This window comes from Callithrix jacchus, chromosome 1, assembly GCF_049354715.1.
Source record: "Callithrix jacchus isolate 240 chromosome 1, calJac240_pri, whole genome shotgun sequence".
In the NCBI taxonomy this organism is placed as follows: Eukaryota; Metazoa; Chordata; class Mammalia; order Primates; family Cebidae; genus Callithrix; species Callithrix jacchus.
This window is the reverse complement of record NC_133502.1, coordinates 217,501,476-217,525,789: the sequence shown is the minus strand read 5'-3', so window position 1 is coordinate 217,525,789 and position 24,314 is coordinate 217,501,476. Positions and strand designations below refer to the sequence as shown.

At 54.3% G+C, this 24,314-nt stretch overlaps 1 protein-coding gene across 8 annotated transcripts in view; it reads right to left on the bottom strand.

Annotated features, from left to right (window-relative positions):
- Positions 1–24,314, bottom strand: part of TAFA5 (TAFA chemokine like family member 5) — a 306,441-nt gene that overhangs the window by 75,480 nt on the left and 206,647 nt on the right. For 4 of the 8 annotated variants that reach the window (XM_054242683.2, XM_054242698.2, XM_054242686.2 and 1 more), the window contains one exon: positions 5,370–7,433. The exons of 3 other annotated variants lie outside the window; for them this stretch is intronic. In XM_054242683.2, the coding sequence (XP_054098658.1) occupies positions 7,425–7,433 (9 nt within the window). In that variant the 3' untranslated portion in view covers positions 5,370–7,424. Of the gene's footprint in view, positions 1–5,369; positions 7,434–8,693; positions 19,661–24,314 lie in introns of those variants that run through there. One more of the 8 variants, XR_013527482.1, reaches the window with a different exon arrangement.

Sequence of the window (24,314 nt, the reverse complement as noted above, 5' to 3'; positions counted from 1 at the left end):
ACTTGGTTAGTCCTACTGCAGAGCATCAGATTTCTCAATTGGAAATGGGCAGGACACAAGCTGACCCACATGGACCCCTTATGCCACACGCCTTCCTCATAGGTGGGTCCTGGGCCCGGGGCACCCCGGGGTCTGTGGTCACCGTGACCTCTCAAAGCCGTGCACCGTTCTCATCTGCCACCTGGCACATGATCTGGCTTGGGCCTGTCTCTCTGGAGGTGGGAGGAGGACTTCTCTTTGAATTTGTCTCATTTCAGGCAGGTTGGCATTTGCTTTGTAGAGACAGGAAATGACAGAACAGAACCCGGGAGACGACATGAATAGTCCTCTCGTTTCTGACAAATCACCCCGGGCCAACTTGGAGAGACACCCACACACTCTGAGCTGCTCCCTGCCTATGTGGATCTCCATCCACCGTCGTGTGTCCTGCCTGTGTCCTGGAGGGATGGCAGGCAGTGTCCACAGGGTCTGGGCCTTGGAGCAGCCAAAGGAAAGCACCCCTGAGATTCACCCTGGGAGCTGCCCTGGGCCTTGGTGACGCTGCTGCAGCTGCCTGTGGGCAGAGATGCTGGTGGCCACACAGAGACCCACAGAGAGTCAGAATGCAGGTGTAGACAGGATCCCCACAAAGCTCAACAGGACAGGAAAGCCAACGAGAGCTCAAAATTCTACCTCCAGGTGTCCTAAAGCAGGCGACCCCAGGCCACAGTCTGCCACAGCTGGACAAGATGGCAGGTGGTGACCCCAAAGTCTTAGAGGTGTCAACAAAAATGGTCTGCTCCCTCCCCCATCTCCATCTGCAGCAGGTGGCCAGGTGGGCCCTGCCACCTATGCTGTGGCTTTGGCCAAGCAGCCCCTGTTGAGGACATGCCTGTTTGGGGGCCACGGGAAAAGAGAAGACACAAGGCAGCAGCAGGACTTGATGGGTGGCTCTAACGCTCCTGCTCAGAGGCTGTTGAAATCACTGCTGCTCGCCCCACACTGGCTGAGTGCAGGGCTGGGAGGCACTGGGTGGGCTCACAGGTCCCGGCACAGCCCGTCTCAGCTGCCCTCCGACAGGTGCTCTGGGCACAACCTTGGGGACTGCTTGACCTTGGGGACTGCTTGACCTTGGGGACCACTCCCCATTCCTGAGGGATGCTTCAACTCAGGAATCCTGCAGGGCTCCTCCCTGGACCCCTAATTCAGAAAGTGCTCAGTACATGAGGATGCTCATGGAAGTAAGCACACACAGGCACACACACAGTCACACACACAGTCATAAACACACAGGCACACACACAGTCACACACACAGTCACAAACACACATGCACACACATGCACACACACAGTCACAGACGCATGCACACACACACATGCACACACACAGTCACAAACACACATGCACACACAGGCACACACAGTCACAAACACACATGCACACACATGCACACACACAGTCACAGACACATGCACACACACATGCAGTCACAGACGCATGCACAAACACACATGCACACACACAGTCACAAACACACATGCACACACAGGCACACACAGTCACAAACACATGCACACACATGCACACACACAGTCACAGACACATGCACACACACATGCAGTCACAGACGCATGCACACACACACATGCACACACAGTCACAAACACACATGCACACACATGCACACACAGTCACAGACGCTGCACACACACACATGCACACACAGTCACAGACGCATGCACACACACAGTCACAGACGCATGCACACACAGGCACACACAGTCACAGACGCATGCACACACAGGCACACACACAGTCACAGACACATGCACACACACACATGCACACACACAGTCACAAACACACAGGCACACACAGGCACACACACAGTCACAGACACATGCACACGCACATGCAGTCACAGACGCATGCGCACACACAGGCACACACAGGCACACACACAGTCACAGACGCATGCACACACACACATGCACACACAGTCACAGACGCATGCACACACACACATGCACACACAGTCACAAACACACATGCACACACATGCACACACACAGTCACAGACACATGCACACACACATGCAGTCACAGACGCATGCACACACACATGCACACAGTCACAAACACACATGCACACACATGCACACACACACAGTCACAGACGCATGCACACACACACATGCACACACATGCACACACACAGTCACAGACACATGCACACACACATGCAGTCAGACGCATGCACACACACATGCACACACAGCCACAAACACATGCACACACATGCACACACAGTCACAGACACATGCACACACACATGCACAGTCACAAACACATGCACACACACATGCACAGTCAGAAACACATGCACACACATGCACACAGTCACAGACATGCACACACACATGCACAGTCACAAACACATGCACACACACATGCAGTCACAGACGCATGCACACACACACATGCACACACAGTCACAGACGCATGCACACACACATGCACACACAGTCACAAACACACATGCAGTCACACACATATGCACAGTCACAGACACATGCATACACATGCACACAGTCACAAACACACATGCACACACAGTCACAGACACATGCACACACACAGACACATGCGCACACACATGCACATAGTGACACACAAGCACACACATGCACATAAACATATGCACATGCATGCACACACATACAGGCACAAACCCACAGGTGCACACACACATATACACACACAGGCACACAGGCACAAACAGGCACACACATGCACACATGCTCACACAGTCACAGACGCATGCACACACATACAGTCACAGACACATGCACACACACACGCACACAGTCACACACAGGCACACACATGCACATAAACATATGCACATACATACACACATACAGGCACAAACCCACAGGTGCACACACACATATACACACACAGGCACACACAGGCACAAACACAGGCACACACATGCGCACACATGCTCACACAGGCACACACATGAAACACACATGCACATACATGCTCACAGTTATACATACATACACACTGCATATGCACATACACCACACAAACCATAGGGCCACACGCTCACATACTTATGTACACAGTCCTCTCCCACAGAGCCCTTCTGCCTGCTCTCTGCTGCTGCTGGGCCATCTCCACCCATGCCAGCCACTGCCTCCTGCCCTGTTCTCACCTACGCTGGCCCCCATGTGGATCCAGCCCCTGGGACATGGATCCCATCCAGTCTGAACTGGCTAATTTGGAGGGGTCCCTCACAGCTGAGACAGGGCCAGCAGCAGGAAGACCTCATAGGAGAATCTACCCTGGCCTGGGATCTCAGGAGGGCGGAGGCTCGTGGGGGCCCCGCTTTGTGGTGTAGCAGCTGAGGCTCAGGCAAGCTACGTGTCCCAGGTCACACGCCTCATTACAGGGAGACAGAGCTTGGCTCAGACAGCAGCTCTGAAGGCCAACACTGAGCGAGGAGTTTCCTGGGAGACGCACCCCTAAGAGCCTGAGGTTCCATGAGGTGGGGGTGATGGCCAAGCACCAGTATCCAGGGCCACCTCTCAAGGGTGACACAGGGCCTGGGAAGGATGTGTGAGGCTTTGATAGGGACTGTGAGCACCTTCGCCCCAAGTGCTGGTCACCCTCCACCTCCTGCCACCTCATGAGCTTGGCAAGTTCTCTTTATTCTACCAATGGGGAAACTGAGGCTCGGAGAGGCAGCATGGCTGGCCTCAGGCCACCGTGTGGAACACCACGCAGTGTGTGACTCTGCTCCGCTGCCCAGGATGAGAGGATGAAGACTTCTGGCCCCACCCCTTAGCCATGGCCAGGGCCGTCCCTGACCAAGGCTGCCCCCTTGGGGTGTGACCTCAGCCTGCTCTTGTTGTCCTGCCGGGGCTACACAGGGTGGCCAGTGGGGGCCCTGGGAAGAGGGTCTTGGGAGGCTGAGGACTGTCCCTGAGTGTCTCGTTTGCAGACTGCTGTTGGCTTGGCTGGCCCGGGCCCTGGGAGGGCCGCTCTCAGGCACAGAGGAGGCTGCAACCACCCCCACAGCAGTAGCAGATGATGCCCATCTGTGGGTATCCACACCTGCAAAGGACCCCTCCTGGACCCTCGCCTCAGGGACCCAGGCAGTTCTCCCCTTGGATGGGGCGGGCAGTGCTCTCACCAGCCTGAGCTAGGTGAGGCAGGGACCCTCTTCCCTCAGCACACAGGGGCCGGACAGGGCTTGTACAGCCAGCGCTGAGAGCCTGGGTGCCTCCCGACCCAGGTGGCAGGGAGCTTCCCGGGAGACTCAGCCCCCAGAGCCTGCATGGGGCTCATAGCAGGAGGACAGGCCCAGGGTCAGGCTCCTGTGCTCAGCCTCTGGGCGTGGAGTGGCTCCTCAGGTATCATCAACGGCGGGGGCTGCTCTCCTCCTAGCTCTGACTGTGACACAGGAACGGGCTGGTGGCCCTCTCCTGGCCAGGCTGCCCCATCCCGTCTGACTGTGCTGACCACAGTCTCAGAGCCACACTCCAGGCTGTGCCTCCTCTGTGGGAGGGAACCGAGGACCCTTCAGCCCAGACACTGAGGCTCCTGATTGGGGAGAGGCCGGTCTGGGTGCTCCCGTGGCTGCTGTGGCCCTGCCTCCTGCCCTTCCTCCCAGGATAAGCCTGGCCCCTGGCAGGAAAAGCTGAGGGCTTGTCTGTCCACCTTGGTGGCTCCAAAGGCCAGTGATGTCTCCTCGGAAGGAAGTGCAGACGGTCAGGCAGCCCACGCCCTAGCCCCTCAGCCCAGCTGTCCGGGCCAAAGTGCTCTATGAAGAGCAGCTGGGAAGGGCCCGCTGGTCCCACCCAGGTGGCCTCAGGTGTGGGCAGCAAGGCAGCCCTGAGTTCCAACGCTGCTCTTTGGGGATCCCGGTAGACGTCGCCGCAAAGCGGGTGCTTCAGTCCTGGGTCTCCTTGGGGAGCTCTGTGTCCGGAGCCTGTGTGGGGCCAGCTTCCCACGGGCGGCCTGGGCTTCCCCATCGGCCAGGGGAGGAATGAAGAATGAGAAACTAAGGTGGCTGCAGGTCAGACCCAGGGAGGACTCAGGACATGGTGTTCAGGCTGGGATGGCAGCACCCCAGAGGGCTGCAGTCAGGCACCGCCCACTCGTCTGGAGCTGGGCTTCAGAGGCCATCCTTGTGGGTGCAGAAGGACCCAGGGCTCACAGGTGAGGATGTGCCCTGCACAGGCGGCGCCGGCTATGCCGTGAGGGCCACGGGCACTGTGTGCTCTGACCCCGGGGTCTCTGTGCTGGCCCCGCCTGTCATCCCCATCAGCCACAGCCTCTCTCCAGGACACCACGGCCAGGGAACAAGAGCCATGCTTATCAAAGGAGTTTCTCTTTATTTCTCATAATTTAGCTGAATCAACACAAAATTGAATACTGTAAAACAAGAAAAAAAATGCTGTAACATCTGAAATCTCCCGATCTCTGCCCTCGAGGTGGTCTAGACTTGCTTTCCAAAGAAACAGGCGACTGGGAGGCCGTGAGGACACCGGCTGGCAGAGGCTGCGGGCGAGGCCGAGGAGCGGGCAGCTCGGGAAGGGCGCTGTTCAGGCCCAGCCCCTCCGTGATGACAAATCCGAACTCAGCCCCTTCTTGTAGTCCAGGATACAAATGCCTGCCACTTTGTGGTGACTGAAAGGTGGGGTCCTCGTGGACACTGGAACAGGTCTTAAATACATGATTTCCTTTCCTAACTAGTCTATGGTTGCTCGAACAGCGTCTATATAGTTATTTTTTTACCTTTTTTTTAGTAGGATAGAGCTAGCATGATACTCATGTTAATTGGACTGGTAGGTAGTATACTTCAGCGGGAACTCAGGAAAATGAGGGAGGCTGGCGTACCACGGCCGGGAGAGAATAAACAGAATTGTCCCTTATTCCTCGGCCCCGCCGGCCCCGCCTGCGCCTCTGCCCGGCGCCGCCTTCTGCACCCACTGACACGAAGACAGAGGACTTCTCAGAACGCAGGACAGGGACGTGGGGAGAAGGGCTGCCGACTGGCCTCAGGGTCTGTGAGTGGAGAAAGGGGCAGGAAATGGGAAACAAAACCCATTGGAAGAAGCAGGTTGAAAATATTGTACACTCAGCGCTGACCAATACGGACACCAAAGGGGGTCAGCAGCCACCAAGCCCGGCCCGCGGCGAAGGGAACCCGGCCTCCCCGGGCACGACCCACGCGTCCGGGACGCCACGGTCCTCCGCACGCTTCTCCCGGGGTCCCGCCTCCACGCCTGGCACCCCGGGGTCCGCGGGCAGCACCTCCCCACCGGGGCCCACCCGCAGAGCCTTCAGAAACACACGGGGCGCGGCCCGACCCTCCGGATGGCCGGGACTGCCACGTTAATTGTTAAATAGGATTTTCTACAAATATACAACATATAAAAACTGTTAAATATATAACTTTAGGCTTTGCAAAATACATTTAATGATCTCTTTCAAACAAGTGTTACTCGCGTGCTCTCGGCTTTCTGGAGCTAAATGGAGGACCAATGAGGCAGCAGTCACGGGAGACCCAACATGCTCTTGGCAGGTACTGGATTATCCAACTATCAAAAATGGAGCTGTAGAAGAGGCATGTTCGACTGGTTAAAACAGAAAGTGACTTTAGTACGGTCAAGTCGGTCTAAATACAGAGGAGTAAAGCGGTCTGTGTTCCCGGGGGCCTCTCGGCGTCTGCGTGGGGGCCGTGGCCGGCCCCGCCCGGGCTGCCTCCGCGCAGCCAAAGGCCATCCTCCGAGGGTGCGCCGGGGTGCTCCTGGGGTGGACGCCGCTGCCACGGCTGCCCTCTCCGCTCCGCCGGGGCCACTAGCATGTCTCTGCCACCATGCCCTCCCGCCCCCACCGGCGACCCCAGGGACCCCGACAGCGAGGGTGCGTCCACGTTCGGATAGATTTTGCTCTTTGGTCTATGGAGTATACTGAAAGTATAAGAAAATAAAAGCAATTCGGACAGTCTGGGGCACAGGAGGAGCCGATTCTGCACCTGACAGTCCCCTGGGGTGGGCGTCGCGTCTCAGGCGGGCTGGGCAGCACCCTCCTGTGGCTGTGGGAGCCTCCTCCTCCTCCTCCGAGGACGGCAGGGCCAACGCCACGGTCAGCGGGGGCTGGGCGCGGCCGGGCTCCCACAGACGGTGTATTGCTGGTGCCCAGAGCCGCCCCCACCTGTGTGTCTGAGTCCGGCCTCTTTGGGTCGGCTGGACAGACTGGAGCTCAGGACGCCGAGGCCTGGGGCCGTCCTTCACAGACCACAGGGAAACAGTGTGCGGGCGGCAGAGAATGGGCCAAGTCCGAGGCGGGCGGAGAACTGTGGCTCAGGCGTGGGCTCTCCAGGGAGCCAAGGCCACTCCCAGGGCCCCTCAGGGGCTGTGTTTGTCAGGAGACCTGAGGAGCAAAGAGAGAGCGGGGGTGAGCCTTCTGCAGACGCTGCCCTGGGCCACACGGGACACAGGCTCCTCTTCCCTGCCCAGCTCCTGCCAGCCGGCCTGCTGGAGGGCCTGAAACTAAAAACCCGTCCTGTCTTCGGGACACATCCAGGCTGCCAGATGGCACCCCCAAATCACCCAACCCACAAATCACCCACCCTTCCTCATAACTCAGGAGGGTGGGGCGCCCTCTGTGCATGACCTGGAGGGGCCGTCAGCCTCAGTGTAGCCCTTCCCACTCCTATCTGCTGGCTTCCTTCCTCTGTGCAGCCATATCACCCTGCCACTCCCCAGTTCAAGAACCACCTGTGGCTCCCCATTTCTTGTATCCTATTCAAACCCCTCCCAGCTTCCTGGGCCTCTGCGGCCATAGACTGCGGAACTCACCCAGAACAGCCGCTGCAGGCTGGGGGACCTGGCCATACCCCCACCACGGAGCCACCCTCCCCCGGCCGTCCATGCTGGGCCTCTGCAGGTCTGTGTGCCTCCCCGGTGGCTGCCCAGGGACATGACCACACACTGAGGATGGGATCTGAAACGGCACTTATTCTTTCCCAGGCTCAAGGTGTGCACAGGGCTGGTTCCGGCTGAGGATCTGAGGGAGGGTCCACTCCAGGCCCCTGTGAGTTTCTGGTGCTTCCGGCAATCCTCACTGCCCTCACCAGGGAGGCGAATTGCCGGATCTCTGCCGCCATCCTCACACAGTCCCGAGTCCCATCTGGCCCCCGGAGGACTCTCGGGCTCAGCTTCCCCCGACACCCACCCCTTCCCTGGGCCCCAGGTAGCCCTGAGACTCTGCCCTTGAGACAACCTTGGTCAGGAAATTCATCTTGGGACCCTGGCCCTGTGGAAAGTTCTGAGCCCACCCTGATGCTGCCTCCTGGGCGGGTACCTCCAGGCACCTGCTCACCTGGGTTAGGCCTCATCTGCCTTGTGTTTAATCCCTTTCTCAGCTGGGGGTAAGATGATGGGGGTCTCACAGCTGTGGGGCCTCCCCAAATCCCAGGTTCCCTCAGAGCCGGGGCCATCTCCAGCACCCTGGGCAGCTGCAGTTCCTGAGCTCCTGGGCACCAGCCACTACTCTGGGAATGACCTTGCAGCTACCTTGTCACAGCCTTGTCCACTGAACAGGGCCGTGGGATTAGAACCCACACTCAGCAGGCCCTGAGGCTCAGGGGTGAGGGGCAGCCCCAGGGGCAGAGAGGTCCCACACTCACACCTTTGAGACAGGGAGCCTCGGACGCCTCCCCTCCTGGCTTCCTGGAGCTGCTGCCCGTGGACTCTTGTGGCCTGGGTGGGGGCTCCTCACTGCACCCCCGGGGCCAGGAAAGGGAGCGGGCTCTGAGCTCCCCTCTGCTGGGTGCGTGGGCACTCAGTCATCCACAGCCACAGGCCGAGGTCCGCCTCCTCCAGTCTGCGGCCACTCTTCCGGAAGCTGATTCCCAGAGGCTCAGAACTGGCCCCAGAGTGAGCTTGCCATCACAGCGGACTGTGGGCGCCCGACACACCGACGTGAACGGGGTGGCCGGAGCTGCCTGCTTCACCTGCGGGCACCCGATCCTTGGCCCACACAAGCTTTTCCATCAGGAATGAGCAGAGGGCATGGTCCTAGCACGTGGAGTGTGTTCAGCTTACATAAGAGGTTTACTCTGTGTTCACAGACAAGAAAACCAAACCGCCCAGCCCCATTCAAACAAGGAAATGATACTTTCTCTTCCTCACTGGAAGTTTCCATGTGACATTAAGGTCAGGAGGAGTCTGCTGTATCAAGGAAAACAGTTTTGTTTTTTTTTTAAGACAGATTCTTGCTCTGCCACCCAGGTTGGAGTGCAGTGGCGTCATCTCGGCTCACTGCAATTGCTGCCTCCTGGGTTCAAGTGATTCCCCTGCCTCAGCCTCCTGAGTAGCTCACCAGCACACCTGGCTAATTTTCATATTTTTAGTAGAGACAGAGTTTCACCTTGTTGGCCAGGTTGCTCTCAAACTCCTGACCTCAGGTGATCTGCTCACCTCGCCCTCCCAAAGTGCTGGGATTACAGACGTGAGCCGCTGTGCTGGGCCTGAGCCCGTGCAAAAGGTTCCCGTAAACAGCAAAAGAAACCGGCAAGACAGTGTGATGACCGAGGTCCCACCTCACGGACGCCTGGGACGAGGGATACCGTACCGTGGGAAAAACCCAAGGGAAATCAGGGCAGCAGCTCTGGAAATACATCCCACGTCCCACCCATGCCCACAGAAGCTTTTGGCTTCTCTTCTGGGGCTGCTCCCCAAGGTGCGGAGCCAGGGCGCAAGCAAAGCCCCAACTCTTCCTACGGCTCAGCGCCCTGCGCCACGCTTCTTCCCACGAGACTCTGAAAACCTCCCCTTTTCAGGAGGTGAAGCTGTGCCAAGCGTGGCTTTCATTTGTCTGGGGTCACCAGAGAACCACAGTCCGTGCCCCTGCTTTGGAGCTGGAGTCAGCCAAGCCCTATGGAGCGATGCTCAATGCACAGGGCCCGGAGCTCCCCTCAATCTCCTTGACCCCACCAAAAAGTGTCAGGAACTAAGGGCCGTCACGGAGCTACCATCGTCCTCAGGATTAGCTCCTTCCTCATAGCTGAAGATGTGTGTTCTGGGAACTAGTCTCCCTCCCCCGTGCCGCTGGGCTGCATAGGCAGGGTTGGGGTATAACTCCATCTCGGCAGACCATGGCAGGCGTGACTCAGCTTCCCCGACGGCAAACCCAGCCCTGTGAATAAAGCTACAAGGAAAAATTCACAAGTAAAATCCCCCAAACTCATCACAACTGTCGTGATCCCTCATGCAAGACAGTGTCCTGGGCCCCCAAGCAACACTCGTGGAGCTGCCTGGCACGTGGAGGCAGGTGGGGGCGGCGGCTTGAGGATGGTGCTGAGGATCATTTGTTCACCCATCAAACATTTATTGATCTGCCATAAACAAGGCGGGTGGGAGAGCCGAATGTGGGCAGGGTTCTTTCCCTCAGGGTGGAGGGGCTCCCCCGACGCAGCTGGGCTGGCAGATCGGACCTCAGCTGCCCCAAAGTCCGCTCCTGGCCATGGTACGCCGGAATGAAGACGCACCTGCCGGCCCTCCCCCTCCTCCATGAGCTCAGCAGCGGAGACGTGCTGTATTCGACTTAGAGCTTCGGTCTGCAGTAAGAGACGGGAGATCCTGACCCCTACCTGTGAGTGGGTCTGACTCGGCATCAGGTTCTAGCAGATGTGATCGAGTTAGAGTGGGGTCATACCAGATTAGGGTGGGCACCACTCCCTTACAGGGAGAAGGAAATCTGGACTCAGCGCAGACGGCCCCACGCAAACAGACACAGAGGCTGGAGCCGTGCAGCCACAGCCAAGGATGCCGTCAGCCACAGCCACTGCAAGAGGCAGGGAGGACCCTCTGCTGGAGCCTCCCAAGGGAGCAGGCCCGTCAGACTCCAGGAGGCAGAACCGTGAGAACGGGTTTCTGTAGTTCGAAACCACAGCGTACGTGCTATTTTGTTCCAGCAGCTCCTGGAGACTCACACAGCCTGACACTGTGCCTGACCCGAGTGAGTCCTGGGGCCGCTGATGGAACCCAGGGGCCGCTGAGCCTGCATCCCAGGGCTGGGCTGAGGGTGGGACGAGGCAGCATCGCCCCAACATCTCCGCCCTGCCGGGCCCAGTGTGGGCTGCAGGGAGGCAGTGGAGGACCCACCTCGGACCCTCAGCCCTTGGGCTTCATCGCACCTCAGCTCCCAACTGGGGATTCGGCCCCTGGGAATCACGGGAGAAATCCTGACTGTTCTGGGCCCCTCCCCGCTGAGCATCCCAGGGCCGCCTCTCCTCTTCTAATCCACCGTGCCACCCGGCCCACCGTGATGCCCACTCCACTGCGCTGCCAGCTCCACCATGCCACCAGGCCCACCACACCACCTGGTCCACCGTGATGCCCAATCCACTGCTCTGCCAGCTCTACCATGCCACCAGGCCCACCACACCACCTGGTCCACCGTGTCACCAGGCCCACCACGCCACCTGGTCCACCGTGATGCCCAATCCACTGCTCTGCCAGCTCTACCATGCCACCAGGCCCACCACACCACCTGGTCCACCGTGTCACCAGGCCCACCACACCACCTGGTCCACCGTGTCACCAGGCCCACCACGCCACCTGGTCCACCGTGATGCCCAATCCACTGCTCTGCCAGCTCTACCATGCCACCAGGCCCACCACACCACCTGGTCCACCGTGTCACCAGGCCCACCACGCCACCTGGTCCACCGCGATGCCCACTCCACTGCTCTGCCAGCTCCACCACGCCACCAGGCCCACCACACCACCTGGTCCACCATGCCACCCGGCCCACCATGATGCCCACTCCACTGTGCTGCCAGCTCCACCACACCACCAGGCCCAACACACACATGGTCCACCATGCCACCCGGCCCACCATGATGCCCACTCCACTGCGCTGCCAGCTCCACCATGCCACCAGACCCACCACGCCACCTGGTCACCTGTGCCACCAGGCCCACCACACCACCTAGTCCACCATGCCACTAGGCCCACCACGCCACCTGGTTCACCGTGCCACCAGGCCCACCGTGATGCCCACTCCACTGTGCTGCCAGCTCCACCACACCACCAGGCCCACCACACCACCTGGTCCACCGTACCACCAGACCCACCACACCACCTGGTCCACCACGCCACCTGGTCCACTGTGCCACCAGGCCCACCACACCACCTGGTCCACCACGCCACCTGGTCCACTGTGCCACCAGGCCCACCATACCACCTGGTCCACCACGCCACCTGGTTCACCGTGCCACCAGGCCCACCACACCACCTGGTCCACCACGCCACCTGGTCCACTGTGCCACCAGGCCCACCACGCCACCTGGTCCCCTATGTGGCCTGGTCTGCCATGCCACCTGGTCTGCTGCACCACCTGCTCCACCACACCACTCAGCACACCTGTCTCCTGCCCCCTGCTCTGGCTGGGCTCTTTCTGGGTGGGGCCTTCCCCAGCCCCTCCACATCCCTGTGTTGACGTCGGCTCCAACTAAAACCATGCTCCATGCTGCTGCCTGTGTCCTCCACTGTGAAGCAGGTTTCCCAACACCAGGACCGTCCTCCTGGTGGTGGTGGAGCAGGGGGGTCAGTTCTTTTCCTGAACTGGCAGGGCCCCATGTGCCTGGTGAAGGACTGAGGGAGGAACTATAGGGAGCTTCGGGTGGGGCAGGGGAGCCAGTGAGGCAGACACCCCCCCGAGTTCGGCAGGTGCCTCGACCTCCCACAGCGTCCCAGCTGGAGCCTCTGGGAGCCCCCATTTCCCCATCTGTAACCCGGGATAGGAACAGTGTATACCCCCAGCCATGGGGTTCTTAATATCCACAAAAAAGAAAAGCTGTTTAGTTTCCAGAGCTCAGCATTAGCATTGTACATTATAACTCAGAACAAGGAGAAACGCACAGCCGCCTTCCTCATCAGCTTCTACGAGCCTTCATCCAGGAGGCTGCCCTCACCAAGCACCCCCGACTGGACGGTTTGAACAAGGCACAGTGGCTGCCCGCAGCCCAGGAGGCTGATGTCCGTGGCCCGCAGGTGTGAGGGGCTGGGTTCTGACCCTCTCTCCTCGGCGTGCAGACGGCGTCTCCGAGCCCACGCAGGCTCTGCTCCACGTCTGTCTGTGTCCTCACCTCCTCTTCTTAGAAAGACAAGGTCCTCTGGAATCAGGGCCCACCGCAAGGACCCTGCTTAACCTTCTTTCCTTTAATGTCCCATCTCCAATGGGAGTTAAAGGAGATGTTCAGACTGGGGGTCACGGCTTCAGTGTATAGATTTGCGGAGTGCAGTTCAGTCCATAAGAGCTGCTTTCTGAGGGGCTGACCCGTGGGCTCAGGGACTTGAGGACTCTCTCTGGAGTTCACGTGCAGAAAACGCCTAGAATCCCACCACCTTCCACTCCACGTGCGATGCAGGAGGTGCTGGGGAACATGATGGGTGACTCCAAGGTGCTCAGAGGCAGACCCAGTGGTGAGGATGGCTCCAGCTTCTCAGGGTGGAAACTGGGGGCAGGAGCTGTGCTGGGCAGCTCACCAAGGGGCTGGCATGGAATCATGGACTCCCCACCTCCCATAGCCTCATTTTCTCCATCTGTGCAGATGAGAACCACAGAGAGGGAACACCCAGAGAGTCCAACGCAGGAGTGCCATGGGCACACCTCAGGGACACTGGTCCCCCACTTCCTCCGAGATGTTGCAGACTCCCTGAGTGCTGGCTCGGGGCCCTGCGAGGAGGTACGTGGGACCCGAGGCCATGCTGTCATCAGTGCTGCTATTTCTAGGGCTGTTCCCCATCCCTGCTCCACTGCTTACCTGCCACAGTCCCAGGGTGTTCAGGGGTCAGGGCAGGGGTCACTGAGCCCCACCGAGAACAGGGCAATTCTGAGGCCAGCTGTAGGGGGCACGTCCTTAGCACTGCACCTGCAGACCCTGCAAGGTCACATGGCAGCCACCCCTTCTCTGGGAACTGCCCCAACACCAGGGCTGGGCTCTCATGTGCAAATCTCCATCCGGGGGTGGACATGTGACATGCTGAGCCCATCCGCTCTCTGGCATCTGTCCCTGGCTGAGAGCGTGGGCCAGTGACGGTGCTGGACGTCCATGGAGACGGTTCTGAAGCCATAGCGCTGCCAAGTTAGGAAGGGAGAAGCTCGAGGCAGACCGGCTACCCGAGGCGAGGGGACAGCTCCATCCCTGCCCCTTAGCAAGCAGGTCCCCTTTGCTCACTACGCGGTGGGAAAGCTCACTGAGCTCACGCACAGATGGAGAAAATGAGGCTCTGGAAGGTGGGGAGTCCCTGATTCTACCCCAGCCCCTTGGTGAGCTGCACAGCCCAGCTCCTGCTGCTGTTCCTTACAGGCGAGAAGGTTACTGGTCGTTGCAGCCAGAGTGGAGGATATTGCTGTGTCTCATCTGCAAACACAGGGAGGGCCCGAGTCTGGAGGCTCTGTGTGTCCCCAAAGCCACCGGCTCACCTGCCCCACCCAGGGCCTCTACTCCTGCAGCCACCTCCTGCCCTGTGTCCTGCTAGTCAGGGAGGCCACATGCAGGACGGTGGGGTGGAGGCTTCTCCTTGGGGCTCCCGGTTAGCAAAGTCACTGTTGGGTCCTGTTAAAAAGCCTGGAACACCCGTTCACCCTCTCCAGGGCTAACGGAGAGGGGCCTGCAGCACGAGCTCCTCTCCATGCTAGTTAAGAACAGTGAGCTGGGGTGGGTGTGGGTGGCAGTGCCCAGGAAGATGGGCACTCAGTGGGCTCTGAGGAATCAGCACATCAGGGCACCGACCCACCTCCCATGTGGAAAGCAGACCCTGTGGCCCAGGCAGGGCAGTCGAGGAGGCAGAGCCCCCAGAGCTTCTGCTGACTCAGCGTGTGCTGACGGCTCTGGAGGAATTGCGCCTCACGCAGGGGAATAAAGGGAACCGGGCACGGTAAATGCATGGGAGGCGCCGTCAGCTCCGAGAGGGAAAGATGCACCAGGTGACCCAGTCCCCAAGCAAGGCAAGCAAACCCATGACAAACAGAGGCGGACCAAGCCATCACATGCCCCTCCCAGATCTGCTCTCCACTTCATCCTTTATAGGTCATTGTTAACCTGAGCACTGAGCTCAAAGATCAGTTATCACCTCTGGAGACATGTGGACTGCTATAGCTGTCTAACCCTGTCTCAGCAATTATAGTGCCAGCCACTTGCCTGCCCCAGAGGACACAGTGCCTGCGTGCACACGTCTCCAAGATGATTCCACCCTAATCAAAGCTGGAATTAGCGTGCACAGGCATGCATCGTGCAGCCCTTCTGTGCCATGAGGTGGAGAGCTAGGGAGGGACGCAGGGTGGGCAGTGCCAGGGCCCTGGAAAGAAAGGTGTGTACTCTTTCCCTTAGCGTTGACAGAGAACCAGATGGCAGTCTCAACATTTTCTGCAAGTTGCTAAGCTGTAAGAATACATGTTTCTTGGTTGATTAAATAGTCTAACTTACTTCTATGTTTAAAAAAAAAACTTTAAATATGGGAAAATTATATTTCTGTCTTCCCAATGGCATATTTCCTTTCTTTGCCTCAGAGCTATCTTTGGGTCTTTGAGAAGTTCCTAGAAGCTTCCAGAAACTGGGCCCTGATGCGGGGGAGGGTCCTCAGCAGTGCTGGGCTAGTGGCGGGCTGCAGTTGGCTATTTCTACTGAGCTGCTGCTTTCACAGACAGGCCATGATTTTCCCTTTCTGGAGAAGAGAGCAGAGCATTCAGGCTCGCTGTTCTGAATCATGAATACCAGGATCCAGGTGCGACACTCATACTAGGGGTGGCTTGGTTTAGAACCCGGTGGTAAAAGGAGGAGCTGGAGACAGTGAATGTGTCCCATCTTAGCACTGAATTCTGAGCAGTGGCAAATGGCCACCCCAAGTGGCCATGAGGACCCCGAGCTGCCCTGGTGGGAGGCATATCCCCAGAGTTGGGCAACCATCACGACAATCAACTTTAGGACACCTTCATCTCCTCCAACAAAAGCCACGCCCATTATCAGCAGCCACTCCCACCTCCCTCCTGGGCCCTGGCAGCCACGGGGCCACTTTCAGCCTCCGTGGCCTGGCCCGTTCAGGCGCTTCACACCACTGCACTCCTCCAGGGAAGACTGTTGTGACTGGCTCCTTTCACTCAGCACCATGTTTCCGAGGTCCCTCCCCTTTGGCGGTTCTTCAGAACGCCATCCCTTTTTAAGGCTGAGTAATATTCCAGTCCTGGCTGTATAGGAAGGTGTCTCTGTGAGTCCGCTGATGACCACCTGGGCTGTTTCCACTTTCTGGCTGTTGGGAACAGTGCTGTGAAGAACAGGCGTGTCCAGGATTGCGCGTGGACACGTTCTCGTTTCTCTTGGGTGGATGGACTCTAGGAGTACGAAGTGCTGGGCCCCTCGGTAACTCCATCATCTTTGGCCGCTGCCAAACTGTCGTCCAAAGCAGGATGAGTACAAATTTCAGATTCTCTCAGCGGATACTGCATAACTGCTTTCCAGAGAGACCCGTGGACCTCATTCCTGTTAGCATCCTTCAAGTCCACTCAAAAGAAAATCAGATAAAAATCAAACCACAAATGAACCCAGCGGCATCTGTGTGCACATGTTGGTCACCTGCTTGGCAGGGACTGTCTCTGCTGTTTTTCCTGGCCGCTTCAATTTGTATTTTGGGAATTCTCTATTTGCAGACTTTGCCCATCTTCCCGTGGAGGGTGAGTATCACAAGGTGATGAGACACGCTCGCCGGCTGGGACCCACCTCCTCCTCCTCATGCTGCCATCTGCCTTCTGGTCTCTTGACTGCCCTGTGTTTGGGGTTCTGGGGTCAGTCGGGGTGGCTAGAGGACATCAGGGGCTCCAGCTCCTCCCAGCTGTTGGGTAGGATCCCAGTGCTGCTGCTCGTGGGTGGCCTTCGGAACGTTACTTACCAGCACGGTGCCTCTGTTTCCTCATCTGTGAGATGGGATGGGAACAGCCTGCAGCCCATGATCAGTGGTCAGAATGAGTTAATCCACCTGAGTGCTCAGGCACATGGGGTGGGTGTCTGCTGCCATCATGGATTTCTCCGGCTGGGTTTGGTGTCGCAGTGTCCTTCCTCACACTGCCGCAGCTGAATGTTCCTCTCCAGTTCCTCCTTGCCCTCATTCACTCCACAATCCCTGGAAAATTCGGCTTTGAACATGGTGTGAGGTCAGAGTCCTACCTGGGTTTTTTCTCCCAATCCAAAGCTGATTTTGCCAGTACCTGCTGCGGGGAACTGTGTCCCATCCTCACTGATCTGAGATGCTTATTGAGTCCATATTCACATCTCAGGATCATTGGGCTCATTTCAGAGCTGGGCTGTTTCTTGGATCTCTTGTGGATCAGAAAACAGCGGTCAGAAGAGCTAACGTCTTGTTCAGCATTTAATTATGTGCGGGGACTCTGCCGAACGTGGTTCTTGTGTTAACTCCTGAGGCGGGCCAGTGGTTGGACCCAGGCTTGTGCCAGGCAGGCCGCCCAAATCCCAGAGCTGCTCACAGGCTGCCCAGAGCCCAGACAGCTCCTCCTCTCCTGCTGTCCACACCGTGTCTACGGCAGCAGGATGAGGATGCCTGGGTGAGTCTTCCGTTACAAAGTCTCAGACACCCGAGACTGGATTGCACTCTGGGGTGGAACGTGAAATCATCTCATAAAACCCATGGGAAGTTGGATTCCAGGTGTGTTCAAGGTAAAGGTGAACTTTTGAAACAGCAGCCGGCCTTGGGACACCTTGCCCTCCCACCCACATGGCAGTGTTCTACAGCGTCCCTCTGTGCCAGGCTGTTCTCATTTCGCACAGTAAGTCTTTGCCCTTTATGCTGGTGCCAACCCTTTCTCACTAATGTTCTTCCAAGTTATTTTGTTTTCTGCTGTGGTCAGTAGGGCCCTCCCCTCTCATTTATTTCATGTATTTATTGTAATAAAATCATGACAGTTGGAAACATGTTTGCCTGAAGTCAGAAGCAACTGGTTTTTGTGCCTGGGCGCTCCCTCTTACATACGCAGAGCCGTGTCTCCTAAAGGTACCAGCAAATTCACCAGCTTCCCATCCTGGCCAGCACTGCACAGGTGACTGCCAATCTACTCTTGGCAGGTGGGGGTGATGAACTTCTATTGGTTTGGTCCAGGAGCTGGCAAACTTGTGCTGCAGAGTCAGAAAGTACGCATTTGTGGCTCTGGGGGCCACAGGTTCTCTTTTGCACCTGCTGAACTCTGCTGCTGTGCGTCCCACACATGTGCACAATGTGTGAATGAACGCACAAACGGACGAGCCTGATTCTCTATTTCCACCACATCTGCAGTGATTTCTGCCACCGAAATCCTGAATTCTCTCAAAGCCATTTGTGAGGGTTGAAATAAACATCTTCCAAATTTTGATGATTTTGGCCTCGTCTCACGAATCACATATGTTCTTAGTGACATCTAGAATGGTGACTCCTCTCCACGAGGTTTGTAATTGACTTTGCCCAGGCCCATCAGAGGAATCACGACTGTGACAGCTACAGCCTGACAAAATGTGTTTCTTAAAAGACAAGACTTTAACGTCAAAATGACCATGGGCTGCAGAATGGATGCATGTTAGCAGTAGAAACACAGCATTCATCCCCCTGAACATCTCCATCTGGATCCTGGGTGGCCAAGTGCGTTGTCAACGAGCAGTAATATCTTGAGAGGAATCTTCTGTTCTGCGCGGTAGGTCTCATCAGCGGGCTTAAAATATTCAGTCATCCACACCATAAACAGATGTGCTGCCATCCAGGCCTTGCTGTACGTTTTAGGGAGCACAGGCAGAGGAGGTTTGCCTGATTCTTCAAGGACCTAGGGTTTTCAGAATGGGTAATGAGTACCAGCTCTCCAACTTCAAGTCACCAGCTGCGTTAGCCTCTCACAAGAGAGACAGCCTGTCCTTTGGTGCTTCAAAACCGGGCAGTGACTCCTTCTCTCCACTGGGAAGAGTCCTAATGGCATCTTGTTCCAGTAGAAGCCTGTTTCATCTACACTGAAAATCTGTCGTCGTAATGTAGCGCCTTCACCGATGGCCTGGGCTGGATCTCCCGGAGAACGTGCTCCACCACCTCCCTCAGCACTTGCTGCCACTTTTATACGGTAGAGGCGGCTTCTTTCCTTAACACTCCAAAGTCAGTGTCTGCTAGATTCCAACTTTCCTTCTGCAGCCTCCTCCCCTCTCGTAGCCTTCACAGAATTCAAGAGAGTTGGGGCTTTGCTCTGGATTAGGCTTTGGCTTAAGAGAATGTTGTGGCTGGTTTGATTTTTCTCTCCAGACCATAAAACTTTCTCTATGATCTCTTTCTTATCATTCATATATTCCCTGGAGCAGCGCCTGTAATGACCTCCAGTAATTTTTCCTCTGCTCTTTAACTTGGCCGACGGGTGCAAGAGGCCCGGCTTTCAGCCTGTCTCGGCTTTCGACACGCCTTCTCCGGGAAGCTTGATCACTTCCAGTTTCCGACTTAAAGTGAGAGGTGTGCGCCACTTCCTTTCCCTCGAACACCCAGAGGCCACTGCAGGGTTATTCATCGGCCTGATTTCAATATTGTTGATTCAGAGAACAGGGAGGCCCAAGGAGAGGAGAGGCAGGACCAGCCGGTCTGTGGAGAGGTCAAAAATGCAGAAAACATCCATCGGTAATGTGTGCCATCTTACATGGGCATGGCTCCTGGTGCCCCCCAAGAAACTGCATAGTAACATCGCATGCGGTAGGAAATACGTGCTGACACGCCGGTTCAAGGCAGGGCCGCCACAAACCAATCTGCGACAACGGCAAGGTTTGCAAGTGCAGGACAGCAGAGCGCAATACAGCAAGGCGGGCCTGTGGCAAACACACTTTCACGGCTCAGGTGGGCTCCGTGCATTGCTGGGGGCCTTTTCTTTGTTTTCTTTTAAAGTTCTCAGAATGCACCGTGCTGTTATTTTATGGAGGTGCGAGCAATGGGCATGTCACACAGCACTGACACCAGAGGATGCCCGTTCCAGGGCCGTGGATAGCCCAGATGTGTCTGCTGCCCTGGGACAAGGCTGGGTGGGTGTCCACTCCTGGAGGAATGTCGTGCCTCACATAGTGCCTGGCCCACATCACAGGTTCAAAAGTCTTTGTGGAAGGAAATGATTATTGGTACTTTTTTATCTTTTGAGATTCCTAAAATACTTTAGTTCCTAAATACACACACACACACACACACACACACAGACACACACACAGACACACACACACGTATGTATTTATTTTACTTTAGGTGTATATTATATCCAGCGTTTCTCCCCAGGTTATCCCTCCCCACCCTCAAAATTTATATGTATATATTTAAAATTTATATTTGTTTTATATCATTCAAAGTTATATGAGCAAAATTTCCAGGCGTACTCATCAATACACTGGCTACACAAACACTTCTGAACAATTTCATTTTCCTTTGCAGTCCATCTCAGCCTCATAATCTGATCCTCCTTTCAGATTTATATTTGTAAATTGGCATTTTATACAAACATAAAATTTACATATTGTATATTTATAGATAAATATAAAATATTTTACGTCCTAAAACAAACTGGATGATTTTCCATATTTTCCAGTATTTGGGGAAAGACACCTGAACACCACATATTTTAAGCAATGTGCCTATTCAGGTATTTCGGTCTGAAAGTTTTCCTGAAGGGTACTGACATTTATCTATTCCTTCAGTTATGTTTGGTAGTTTTCCCCCTAGAAAAATGTATATATTTAATCAAAATTTCCAGATTTAGTGATTCTTACACTAGCTACACATACACATGTAAATCATTTTCCCTTTGCTCTGCAACTTGGCTGGTGCAGGAGGTGCAGCTCTCAGCCCGTTTCAGCCCAGTCATCCGATTCCTGGTTCCAGATTTATTTTGATACAAAACAATTTGTGTAAAAAAGTAAAACCACGTTTTTATAGGTTTGTTAAAGGTGCAATGATAAATTCTATGCCTTTCTTTTTAAAATTCACTAATATTTATTTTCATTTGACCAGATGTTTGCTCCTCCTTGGGGGAGGGGTGGCTTTCCCCCGCTGAAGCTCTTTGTGTTCATGCTTTCGATCTGAAGATAAAGGCATTTAAAGACACACATATACTGATGAGTATCATTCACTCTATTTGCAAAAGTACCGTGTGTTATTCCCACAACATTCTAAATGGGATCTCACTAACTAAAATGCAGACACTGCTCCGAAGTGCTGGCCCTGCTCAATCTCTTTAATACACACAATCATCCAATGCTTACAGGAGCCCTCGGAAGTGGTATTTTGTTCGTGTTATAAATGTAGAAACTGAGGCATAGAAAGAGAAGCTTGCTTCAAGTAAACCGGCTGGCAGTTGCTCTATCCAGCACTGGACACCAGCAGATGGACTTCAGACACTGCATGTGACCTTTTCAGAGAGTGGCTTCTTGTTTTATTGTATCAGTCAATTAACACATTATAAGAAAGTTCTGGTTAATAAGGCCTTTATATTTTGGTGTAAGTCTCAATTTTAAATACAGTGCATTATCATTGGGAAAAGAGGGTGGGTGCATTTCTTCTCCTGGTGTGATTTAATTCATGACTTCATTTACGGCTTTTTGTAGAGATTTCAAAAATGACTGAAAATTGGAAGCTGCCTTGTTTGTATGCTATAATTTAGACACATGGCTGAAAATTTGATTTTAGTTAATTGTAGGATTCAAAAGATCTATACACTGCTTTCTATTGTTACTGCTGGTGTTTACCTGGCCTTAACACAGATTGAAAAGTTACTTAAATCTCAGCTAAAAATTGAGTTTCTGATTTGTAACTGTGTTTACATAACGTATTCTTATGTATGCTGATCAGTGCATAAAGATGTCTGAATGTGATACTTCCATTACAGTCTGAACTGTAAGGCATAAATGTGTCAATAAGTAAATATCAATATATGACAGTATTGTTCCCATTTAACGCTTTACCTCTCAATTTCCTTTCAACTGTGTCTGCCTGATATATCTTTATTTACTCACTTTTTGCTTTTAACCTTATTGTTTTTTGTAGGATCGCCCTTAGACAGCAACACATATGTGGCTATTTTCAACACTTGATTTGATAGTCTTTGCTTTTTAATAGATGAGACTAATCCATTTACGTTTAATGTCTTCACCGATATTGAAATTGTGTCCTGAGCACTATGATCCAAGTTGATTCCTGGTTATGTTCCTTTCACGGCTGATCTCACCTTTACACACATGCACACGTTTCACTTGCTTTTTACTCTGTTTAGTTGAAATTACATTTTTGTGTCTATTTGTGACAGCCTTTACGTTAAGCAAATGCACTCCGAATGACTACATCATTTCTTTAATGACTTAAATCATCATGGCTCCTTCTCCCACGAGAGACTCCAGCCTGCCACTGCCTGCTGCCTTTTTTAGTTTAACTAGAGGTTACAGACCAGTTATTACCATGCACCAATTGTTTCTCATACTATACAGAGTATATGAAATAACAGTGCTGTGAATCTTATATTCAATTTTATAACCGTAGCTACAGGAATTATTTATATCCAGCTCTGTGTATTCAACTGGTGTCACTGGTCACCATGAATCATCTTATATGTGACCTTTTCAATGTTCAGCTCCTGATGTTTCTTTCTTTCCTGATTTACCTGAGTGCAGCTTTTATTCACCTATTCAGGAAAGGTATGTGGGTGGCTGTATGACAAAGGTACCTGACAGCAATGATATAAGCATACCCTGCGAATGACCTGTATGGCAGATGCACATGAATGTGTGCTCTGAGCTAGGGAAGCCAGGAGCGGCCAACCCGGAGCTTTGTTCCTTGTCTTTGAGGAACATGTGAGCCCCCAACCCATCCTGTGGAACGTGGCCTACACAGGGGATTCAGGTTCCAGATATGGGGTTGAATGAAGACTACCAGGTGGAGCCTGCCAGGGGGAAGGTGCTATTCGAAAATGCTATATAAACTTCAAGCATTTTGCAAGTGGCTGTGGTCCTCCTGCCCAGCTTCTCCTGTGGGCCATGCAGTTATTCTGTCCAGCCCATCAGCACTGGACTAGTGGTTCTCCTGTCCACACTGCCACGACTGCATTATTTCTGTATGTAAAGCAGTTCTCCCGTCCTTATCAGCATAACTGATACGCTTTCTAAATCCCTGCAAATCTAAAACTGTCTATTTACTTTGTCCAAAAACAACAACAAAACAACAACAACAACAAAAACCAGAAATCTGAACAACATCATAAGTAAAATGATTTTTCAATCAAATTCTTGACATGACGCTCCCTCTTGTCTGGTTCTAAGTCTCACTGAGCTGGGAGGACAGGGAGACTGTGTTTGTGGGGATTCTTGTTCTCTTGTCTTTCCATTTTCTTAATATCCCCTGGGTGGTGATCACAGGGGTTTCCTTTGTTCTTGAAATCCCAAGATACCACCATGAAATGGTTATGTGGTTGTGTTTTGTTTTTCGTCGGCGGCTTCCTCCAGCCCAGGTAATATTCCTTCTGACGCCACGTTTTGCACTCGAATATGCTTCTTCCTTCTGTTCATGCCGTTGAGGTTCCCACGCCAGGAGCATCCACGACTCTTCAGTTAGATATCCTCCATCCCCTGCACCTGCCAACTTCTCTCTCTCTCTGTTTAACTCCATTTCTTTGCCTTTTTTTTTTTTCTGTGAATTATCTCTTGGTTTTAGGATTAGTCCCCATACCACTGTTTTTATTTCCTGCAGTTACATTTATGTTGTTTGCAGCTCCCAATACACAACTAAACTCTTCTTTTACATTGTTGCTGTCTCTGTATCCATCGTCTATTCCATTCAGACCCTTGGATGTCTGCCTTCATTCCGGGGCCTGCCTCGCCTTGGGTTCCTGGCTCCCAGGTCACAGCCATGCAGCCCATCTCTGTGACATCAACGAGCAGATGCGTCCTATAAAAGTCTCGTCTGTTTACTGCAGAGATCTATTTTCAGAGCTACCTCTGCCCTTAAATCTTTAGGATGGGACTGCTTTCCATAGATAGTGCTTTTTTTTCTTCTACAGGCTCATGCTTGAATTTTGACTTTGAGGCTTAAAAAAAATGCCCTTTTAAATAGGCAGAGGTCAATGAATCCTGGTCTAGAACCAGCCATGAGGCATGGCAAGGAGCTCGTCTTCAGTCTTGCTCGGGTTTCTGCAGGTATGCGGAGCCCTGCCCGCTCCGGATGGCCTGAGAGGTCTGGGTGACGTGCAGCAGACCCTGATCTTCGCGGGATGCCT